Source organism: Ochotona princeps, chromosome 28 (genome assembly GCF_030435755.1).
Source record: "Ochotona princeps isolate mOchPri1 chromosome 28, mOchPri1.hap1, whole genome shotgun sequence".
Taxonomy (NCBI): Eukaryota; Metazoa; Chordata; class Mammalia; order Lagomorpha; family Ochotonidae; genus Ochotona; species Ochotona princeps.
In genome coordinates, this window is record NC_080859.1 from 986,884 (window position 1) to 997,466 (window position 10,583).

The following is a 10,583-nucleotide window of genomic DNA, read 5'->3' on the forward strand; positions in this document are numbered from 1 at the left end:
AGAAGAGAAAAGGCAGCTGTCTGTTAGGTCTACAGGATTTATTTGGTATCTCCAAAAACCAATCTGAGAAAATTTTCCACTCACTGATTTGAGCTGAGCCACTGAGAAAACAAGAAAATCCTTCTGCAAAATTTTCAATAAGATGATATTATCTAAAGACCTGAAGCGTGAAACCTGGATTACAACAGCTGACCAAAAAAAAAAAAAAAAAAAAAAAAAACCAGTTTGTAATGCCTCTAAAAGCTAAATAAAAACAGAACAAGTATAATGATATAAAACTTAAAACTGCATCAGCATTTCAATAATCTGAAAATGCATAAAGAATACATACATGTAAGACCACAAATAACTCTAGCCTATGGAAACCATCAGACAGGAAAACGCCCCGTCTTAATTCTGCTCGTAGTGCCTCTGCTTACAGATTTTATTCCTTCTGAGATGTTATGGAAGAGTGACTCTAATTTTTTTGGTTCTGGTATACTACAGAATTAATTCTTCAAAAAACAAAATATGAATTCAAAATTTTACCGTCTGTGACTGAAAAACTTCAATCTAATTATATTTTAATCAAAGAATTACAGCTTACTCGTCCAGTCCCTTAATCCCTAAACTGTAATAGCCAAAAGGCTGGCCTTATAATCAATTACAGTCATGCAGACTGAGGGTGGTAAACAGCCAATGTGGCCACAAATAATCCTCTCTCCCTCCACTCAACACCTAGCATAGGGCCCAGCCACCAAGAGTCAACACGTGCCTCCTGGCTTGCTCCAGCCACCGAGAGCAGAACACGGCACCACGCTCTTCATGTGGAGCCTGCTCTGTTGCTGTGAAAACTCCATCATGCTATCACCTGCAACCCAGGCAGCCCCTACCGACTCAGCTCGAGTCCCAGTCCAGCGCCTTTCTGATGCACCTGGGAAAGCAGCAGCAGATGGTCCAAGCCTTGGGCCACTGCACCACACAGGAGACCTAGAGGAAGCTCCCGGCTTTGGACTTCGGAATGGCCCAGCCCAGGCTAGGTCAGGCCACTGTGGCCATTTGGGAAGTGAACCAATGGATGGAAGATCTCTCCCCTCCTCCCTCTGTAACTTGGCCTTTCAAATAAATAAATACATTTTAAAAAAAATTTCACGATCACTACTTATGCAAGAACCTGTCTCCCACTGATCAGAGAGGCAGGAGTGGCCCCAGCTCTGCTGGCACAGGCAAGGACACTCAGCTGGGGGAGCCACACAGACAAGGCTGCTGAAAGCCATCTCGTGGGTAAGTGAGACTCAGCTACAGCCTTTTACTGTCCACAGACACATGCTGCATCCCTGAACAGCTGGAGCTTACACAAGCACCTGTGGGAAAACCAAGCTCCTCCAGCACCTCTGCGATGACCACCTGCTGCCCTGCCCGCTGGCAGGGGACGGCGACCAACCGGGAACCCCAGAAATCCATACGAACACGTGAAGACAATACGCTGAGAGCACCCTGCACATGTCAGTGCGACTGCTTTTAATATGTCCTGTTTCCAGATGAGACAACCGGCCACTTGCTGCTTTTCACCTGTGAGACTTGTCACCCAGTGAGACGCTACACCTTCATACAGTCCTGCAAATGATGTCACGGTTAGTGTCCGTTACCTCAAAAACAAACAACAAAGGTAGAAAGAGGGAGAGTGGGGGAAGAAGGGGAGAAGGATTTATTCCACATTTTTAGAATTATATCAGCCAACTATATCAAATCTGTCAAGCAATTAAAGTTTTTAATTTTTTAATTTATTTTCCTTTAAAGATCAAGTGTTTGTGATTGTTACATTAAACTATACTTTTCTTAACCTTGAAATTTAACAAGGTAAAACATGTCACAAGAAAACATTAACTACTCAAAATCCTATCTTTTCACAAGAGTTTCTCACCAAAATGCTCACTCAAGTGATACAGCAGCATGCACACTGCCTGGAGGAGGCCACGCTGACAGCAGGCCTTCACCTGCTGGCAGTACACAGGAGACAGTGTTGGCATGCTGCAACACCCACGCTACTGTGCACACGGCCTGTGGATCCCTGCCAGGTGTCTCAAAGGAGACTCTAAAATCTTGGAGCTGCAGACCCCAGGAGAGCCTTCCCCCTTTGTGGCAGGTCCCACACCTGTGAGATGCACCTGTGGTTATGCCAGCAGGATGGCTCACTGCAGGCGCTTGGACAACGAGGAGCGCTGGCCAGGCTGGAAGGATGAACCGTGTGATTACAGGTTTGGTTTTTACCAGCTGAGACTCCCGAGCATGGGAACAGGGACTGCAGACCGAGTTCAGTCAAGTGGCCAGTGACTCAACGTCTGCACAGTGAAACCCCAGGAAAAGCTCGCAACACCTTAAGCTTCAGGGAGATGTCCCACAGAGAACCTGCACTGCCACGCTGAGCAGCAACAGGTCCCGAGGACAAGCAGTTCTCTTCAACCTCACACAACAGTGCTGTTCATCTGGCTGGTCCTGACTGGTACCACGTATTTAAGCTGTAATAATGAGTTCTATGAGGGTCTGTGCAAACTTCCCAACAGGTGTTAAGGGCAGACAGCCTGAGAACCCAGTCAACGCACTTATTGTCTGGGGCAAGGAGAATGCTATGGACAAAAGCACCTTTCACCTGTGGGATTTAACCCAATTCCAGACACAGTAAGAACTGCACCAACATGGTAAAGGCAACTAGATACCACAGACATTCAAAGCAAAAGAGGGCTGCTGAGTACGACAGTTCACATCTCACCCTGGAGTGACGGGACTGAGTCCCAGCTACTGCCAAGTCCAACTTCCTGCACATGTGGTGGACCCTGAGAGCGTCCCTGGCACGCCCATCAAAGGCCTGATTAATAACTCCCCTGCTGGTGCTGCCTGCCCAGCCCTCAGGATGGGGAGCTCTGAGACAGTAGACCAACAGGCAGGAGATCCCTCTCTCTCTCTCTCCCTCTCAAATACGTAAACTAAAAACTAACTAAAAAGCAGAAGACAAAGTTAATCAAGATAAAAGTAGTAGTCAGAGTTAGGAACAATCCCAACAGGTACACAGAATTAAAAATGAAGGGAAAAAATTAGCACAGGCAAAGAAGACGGGAGACAATAGTAGAGAAGGTGGCAGAGATGGCAGCAATGCCACCAAGGGTCAGGATGGCACCCACCAGCCAGACCACCAACTATCTACTAGCTACCTGCTACATCATGAACATTGAACATGACTTCAGCAATCACAATTTCAGCTTATGATCTTACCTTCCATCAAAAATAGCAAATTCCAGGTATACCCAATATTTAAACATTTATTGTATTTCTCAAATTCAGCTTCATCTTAAGATAGGGTTATAACGTGCATCAAGATTTTAAAGCCGGAGCCAGTACTGCGGCAAGTCACGCTAAGACTCCCGCTGCAGTGCCGGCATCCCACATGGATTCTGGATCAAGTTTCAGCAACTCCACTTCCAATTCAGCTCCCCATTAATAGCCTGGAAAAGCAGAAGATGGCCCAAGTCTTGGGCCCCTGCACCCACATGAGAGACCCAGAAAAAGCTCCTGGCTCCCAGCTTCAGACCAATCCAACTCAGGCGGCTACAGCCACTTCGGGAGTAAACCAGCAGACGGAAGAGCTCTAGGTCTCTTTCTGTTTCTCTCTTTCTTTATAACTGCCTTTTGTGGTTTTTTTTTTAAGATTTACTTATTTTTATTGGAAAGGCGGATATACAGAGAGGAGGAGAGACAGAGAGGAAGATCTTCCTTCCGATGGTTCACTCCCCAAGCGGCCGCAACGGCTAGAGCTTCTTCCGGGTCTCCCATGTGGGTGCAGGGTCCCAAAGCTTTGGGCTGTCCTCAACTGCTTCCCCAGGCCACAAGCAGGGAGCTGGATGGGAACCAGGGCTGCTGGCATTAGAACCAGCACCATATGGGATCCCGGTGTGTTCACGGCGAGGACTTTAACTGCTACGCCATCGTGCCGGGCCCATAACTGCCTTTTAAATAAAAATAAATCTTAAAAAAACATTTCAAAGCCCTGTGCTTTCTCCGCCTGGGTGGGGGAATGTTCAGCCTGCTGACCACACAAGACCCAGAAAATCATTTGGTCTGGACCAATACCAAGCCAACCAAAGGGAAGACTTGAAATTCAATCAGTAGCAAGATCATTTTAATAATATTCCACATATCCAAATGGCCCTTGGCAGAAAAAGAGTTGGTCCACCTCCGATTAACAAGAATGTTTCTGAACACTCGGAAAGCAAATATGCCTCTCAAATCATCAAATGTGACACCTCAACTTTGAGCAATAAAATAGTTCAGTTACACATTGCATCAAGGTGGAGAGGTCAGTTTCAACTACGGTTCTGAAATTTTTAGAAAAGATGGATTAGGTGTCAAGTTATTTGTAATATAATTTATAATATAATACATTCCCTGAAACTGTCTCCAAACAGCAGTCAATCAAAAACCGTGCAATTTCTTACCGGTAGCCATCCAACTGCACCAGGAAGCGCACGATGTCGCGGTGAGCTCTCAGCACCAGCAGCTCTGTGTAGGGGTTCTGGGTCTGCTCTTCACCCACTGACTGGAAAGGAGATTTCTGGTGTTGCAGAAAAGCAAAAACAAGACAGATAAGAGTTTAGGATTAAAGATCACACTGGAATATAACTACGTGATATACATATAATACAAAATTCCAGAGGCCACAGCATACCATGTTTAACACTAAATACTGTGTCCCCTGACATCAACTAAGTAACTGCCAATTCCACAGAAACCTTCTCGTGCCACAAATTCACATAACAAATTTTAGTGCTTGAAGTCACAGTAAACGTACCAAAAAGGTGAATGTTATTTTAGTAATTTCTATCTTCACAAATTTGACTTAAAAGCTAATTGGCCAATTAAATCATTTTAGAGTGAACAATTCACAAATGATACTTGGGAAAACAAAAATGCAAATCAAAGTGGTACAATACACGCCAACCCATCACAGAAACTCAGTCCGTGTCTGCCGAATGCCCAAGGAGGGCACGGAACCCCTCACACTGCAGGAGCCCACAACACAGACGGCCGCAAGCTGACAGCAGGACCCCAGAAACCCAGATCTGGGACCTTCGACATTCAAACACTAACACACCTTGGAGACACCCAGGACTAAAGACAAAACTCACATCTTACACACAAAGCCTGAAGTTAGTTTTATTCAATACTTTTTATGCATCTCTTTTTTGACTACTATTTAACACAGAAGGTTATGCGTGGAATTTTCCACCAATGATGTCATATTCATACTGATGGAGTTTCAGATTTTGTAGTAGGAATGCACAAGTTAGTTGCCAACCTTCAGAGGCCCAGAGGCCCTGGGAGGGCCCACAGCAACGGGCCTTCAGAGCACACAGGGAAGTGCTCTCCACACGGCACTAGGCTGACAAAAACCTGCTCTTCACCTCTCGCCAGAGCTCCCCAAATCCGACCCAACTTTCGTTCCAGATCATTCTGTGGGCGGCTGCAGGGTGCTGAACAGCAAGCCCCGACAGCACACCCCACGTCCAAGGGGACCACCTCCAGACGCTGCCAATGTCCCCAGGGCAGCACGTGGAGCTTGAGCCCGACTGAGGCAAAGGCAGCGGTCCTCGGAGGTGACCCAAGTACCCTTCACCAGGACACAAACCCAGTCGCCCACCGGCGCACAGCAGGAACCCCGCGAGCGTCCTGCCCCTGCCACCCCACAGCGAGCAGTACACTCCCCCAGAGCGGAGCAGGCTCCAACTGCACCCCGAGACCTTCAAACTAACTTCAGACAGCACATGGTTTGTAAAGGTTAACAGGGAAAGCACCCCACGCGAGCCCCTGTTCCACAGCCGGCTCTTGGGTCCAGCGTCCAGCACCCGCGGGAGGCCGGCAGGGGTCCGGCCCAGCCCTAGCCTTTGCTGCCCACTTGGGGAGGAGTGCTCTGCCTCTCTCCCTGTAACTGACTTTCCAAGAGCTGACGCACGGCAGGATGAGGAAGCAGGGCTGCCTTCTCAGGCCACGCAAGCACTTCCCACACACGGCACGCCCAGCCCCCGGCCGGCCCGCCCAGGCTCGCCCCGGCTCTCGGCTCCCCTACCTCGGCCAGCCCCGGTGGCTCCCGGCCGGCCCCGAGCAGCCAGCGCAGCATGCCAGCGCTCGGCCCTCAGCCGTCAGCCCCTCAGCACCCCTCTGCCCGGAGGCCCCTCAGCACCTCAGCCCCTCAGAGGCCCGGGGGCCGCGGTGCGCAGTGAGCATGCGCGGCGGCAGCGGCCCCTGGCGGCCGAGCGTGGTGCAGCAGGGCCAGGCGCACGGCCGAGCCGGAACCCCGCTGCGCGCGCACCCCGACAGCCCTCCGTCAGACCACCGCCCTGAGGAAGCTCGGGCGGCCCTGGGGCTGACACTGATGGCGGGCACTGCCCGGTACACCCCGGGCAGGCTCTCCACAGACGACCACCGCCATTTCCCCAGCGGGGACTGACACAGTGGCTGTACATTCCCTGGGCGTCAGGGCCTTCTGGGGTGGCTGACTGCAGAGGGAGGGCTCGAGCAGCGCATGTGGGCGTTACTTCTCACATTCCAGAAGTTCAGACGTGAATCTGCCCAATGGAGAGCCTCCAGTAAGCTGTGTCAGGGAACCCCGCAATGCATTCGTACCACACACATGTACCGCACACGGATGCAGGAAACCACCGTTCTCAAAGCAGCATGCTGCCGGCATCAACAGGAGGGCCATCCCACTGCAGGACAGGCTGGCCTGGCCAGCTGCCCGACTGCCTGTCCCTACAGAGCGGGCTCTCCCGGATTCTCAGGATCTTGTATTAATTTTCGGCACACCTGTCAGAGGAACATCCCCAAGGACCGGAAGTTTGCCTTCTGTGAGTCCCGAATTGCAGCCTGCGTGCAGTGATGACAAACACAAGGGCCCAGTCCCAGGCTCGGAGTAGCCAGGGTTCAATCCGAACGGCCGGCATCAAGTTTCCATTCTTTGGTGGTGCCTAACTCCTCATCATTCTGATCTAAGCAACACTCAATTCTTAAAAGCACAAGTTCAAAAACAAACATTTCTAGGGCCCGGTGGCATGGCCTAGCAGTTAAAGTCCTCGCCTTGAACGCGCCGGGATACCATTTGGGCACCAGTTCTAATCCCGACAGCTCCACTTCCCATCCAGCTCCCTGCTTGTGGCCTGGGAAAGCAGTCGAGGACGGCCCAAAGCTTTGGGACCCTGCACCCGTGTGGGAGACCGGAAGAAGGTCCTTGCCCTGGATTTAAGATCGTCTCAGTTCTGACCATTGTGGCCACTTAGGGAATGAACCAGTGGACGGAAAATCTTTCTTTCTGTTTCTCCTCTCTGTAAATCTGCTATTCCAATAAAAATTAATCTTTTAAAAAGATAAAAAAAATAACACATATTTCCTTCCTTTGTTCCCAAAACTGCTAAGAAAGAACTTGAGGAAACAGGCAGTGGTGTCACAGCTGAGGTACCACTCTGGGTGCCCACATCCCAGACCAGAGCGCCCAGCCTGAGTGCTGGTCCCACTGGTGATGGAGCAAGGGCAGACAGCGGCTCAGGTACTTGGGCCCTTGCCCCATGAGACAGGTGGAGTTCCTGCATGCAGGCTTACGGCTCTGTCTGTCCAGCCCCGGCGCCTGCAGGCACTAGGGAGCTAACCAATGAGCAGCTGGGATTGATCCCGCCTCTTTTTCGTCTTTCCAATGAAATGGTTAACTAGAATGATGTCAAGACAGGAGGAACAGGAAGCACCAGAAATTTCTCTGTCTCCCTGGGCAAAAACCATACTGGCCTGAAGTAGCCCTCCTGGTCTACCTGAAAGCATGCAGCTTCCAGAACTCTGGGCTGACCACCAAGGCTGACCCCGGCTGACGTGGAGTCCAGGGGGCTGAAAGGAACCATGGCAGAGACACAGGCTCAGAGAGATTCCAGCAGACTTAAGCCTCTTACCTTAGACTAATGTCTGGGATAAAAACAACCTTTTACCAGGAAAAGTTAGATTACCACATCATAGTTTTCAAATGTCCAACTGCCAGCACCACCAAAAAAAATGACAAGTTTTAAGAAGAAACAGTGACATAAAAATGTAATCAATAGAAACAGCCTCTGAAAAACAGACTACGGACTTACTAGACAGAACTGTGAAATAACTGTCTCACAGACCTCAAGGCGTGAGACAACAGAAAATGATATTGAACAAAGTGAGGATACAAACAGTGAGACAGAAATTATATTTAAAAAAAGAATTAAAGGAACTTCTGGAACTGGAAAACAAAGTGTCTGAAATATAAAAATTCACTGGGAATATTCAGGAGCGGACATGAGTAGACAGAAAGCACCCGGGAGCGCGGGGGCCCTAAGGTGCCCTACGGCAAGCACGGGCTAGCAGAGTGCTGAGAAACACTGGCTGGAAAATTTCAAATTTGATGATAGATATGAATCTACAAATCCAGGAAGTTCAATAAACTCAAAATCAAATGGCAATAAAGACTCTCACACTGAGACACACAGTCAGAGAGAAGCCTCAAAACAGCAAAGGAGAAGCAACCTGTCCTGAACACAGCAGCGAAACTCAGTAAGACTGGCTCATGGGGCCAGGGCTGTGGCACAGTGCGTAAAGCCACCATGTGCAAGGCCAGCATCCCATCTGGGTACCGATTCGAGTCCCTGATGCTCCACTTTTGACCCAGCTCCCTGCTAACGGGCTGAGAAAAGCAGCAACAGTAGCTCAGGCACTTGGACCCATGCATCCTCGGCTTCTACCAGACCTGGCACAGACCACAGTGGCCAGCTGGGCAGTGAATGAGCAAATGGAGCGCCTCTAACTCTCACAAATAAATAAATAAATCCTATTTTTTTAATTAGCAACTGCTTTGCTATCAGAAAGCTTGGAGACAAGCAGGTGTAAACAGTTGTGTGAGAGGTGGATATAGACAGGAGACTGAATCAGCAACTCTGTCCAGCAGAGCTACGGGGTCAGGGACAGACATCCGCCTACCACAGCCGAGCACCTGGCTCTGCTCCTCGTCCAAGCTTCAGACAGACAGCAGTATTTTATAAAAGTAAGAAATTGGGGCCAGAAACGTATAGTGGGTGTGCTGGCCCCTGTGCCACTGGCATCTCACATGAGGGCACCAGCTCAAACCCTGGCTCCTCCACCGTGATCTAGCTACCTGTAATGTGTTTGGGAGACCAGCCGGGTTTGGGGGCCCTGCAGTCTATGCGGGAGATCTGGAAGAAGTCCTGCTCCAGGCAGTGAGGCAGCAGATGGAAGACAGACTCATCAAGTGACCCATCAGTCTCTCTAGCTCTGCCTTCCAGTCAATCAGTGAATCTTTACGTAAAAAGCAAGAAATTAGGGTCTTAATAAACCAAGCCAAGTTTGTCACCATCACACCTTCTCCATGAGAATTGCTAGGCTGGAATGAGAGGATGCTGGACAATAACTTAGAGCCACATGAAGGGATAAAACTCTCTGACACACACACTGCACAACACAAAATCACATGCTAGGCAAGCTCCACTGGTGAAAATTAAAATTAGATTATTGCAACCTTAGCTGTTAAGTATAACACATCCATGTGCATCCCCAGAAACATCTGGAACATACACAAAATGAGATCGGAACATAGACTATATATAAAGGAATTAATAATGGAGGAAGTGAGGAGATTCTGTAAGGCTCTTGAAAACAAGTAATCAATAAATACTTTTAAATAAAAGGGGTTAAACTCACCAAACAATCCCATCACATTCCAAAAAAAAGTCGGCAAAGCGGAAGGAAAAACTCCACCATGATACCTTCCACCATGATCAATCACATATTATCTACAGAGATACATCCTCATCATAATCTGAGGCTCTTATCTCATGTGCAACTATCAACTTCTAACAAATCAAATATAAAAACCTACTATGTGTTTCCTGACAATGCAGGAAAGCTTCATGACATCAAATTAGCATGCATGACGCCAAATCCACAAGCAATAAACAAATAAAAATAGGTAAGTTGTACTTTTTTCAAAAGCTAACAGCCTTTGTGCACCAAAGGAGAGCAAAATCATGATGCACAGGATGGGAGGAAAGTGTCCTTACATCCCTGTATCTCACAACCAATTAGTAACCAAAACGTGCAAACAGAATCTACAACTCAGGAACCAGAAACAACCCGACTCCAGCACAAGCAAGATGTAAGTAAACCTTTCTCCAAGGAAGCTATGCAAGTGGCCCAGAGCACACGGAGACGGACATCACCGACCCTCAGGGAGCGACACCAAGGCTGCAGCAGGACACTGCTTCGCGCACCGGGGCGGCAGGGTTCCAACAACCAGAAAACATTGAGTGTTGTGGGATGTGGAGCTGTGGCTGAGGGGCTAAGCTGCCACTTGCTGGTATCAGAGCGCCAGCTCAGTGCTGATTGCCCTATTTCTGATCCACCTTCCTTGCCGGAGTCCAGCTCCAGCCGAGAGTTCGGAGCTCGGGAAGGGTGCGTGGCATCGGCGATAAAGAAAGACACAGACACTGACACTTGGTGCGTTCTTGCTATATGCTTTATTCTCCAAAAGAAGCTGT

The 10,583-nt window shown here is 49.0% G+C and overlaps 1 protein-coding gene across 2 annotated transcripts in view; it reads right to left on the reverse strand.

The window, feature by feature from the left end:
- WDR41 (WD repeat domain 41) overlaps window positions 1–6,193 on the reverse strand; it is a 33,899-nt gene extending 27,706 nt beyond the window's left edge. Inside the window, exons 1-2 of one of the 2 annotated variants that reach the window (XM_058656248.1) lie at window positions 6,098–6,193; window positions 4,470–4,585 (exon numbers count right to left, since the gene is read on the reverse strand). In XM_058656248.1, coding sequence (XP_058512231.1) covers window positions 4,470–4,585; window positions 6,098–6,148 — 167 coding nt within the window. In that variant the 5' untranslated portion in view covers window positions 6,149–6,193. Of the gene's footprint in view, window positions 1–4,469; window positions 4,586–6,097 lie in introns of those variants that run through there. The other variant, XM_058656249.1, reaches the window with a different exon arrangement.
- Window positions 6,194–10,583: the final 4,390 nt, after the last annotated feature.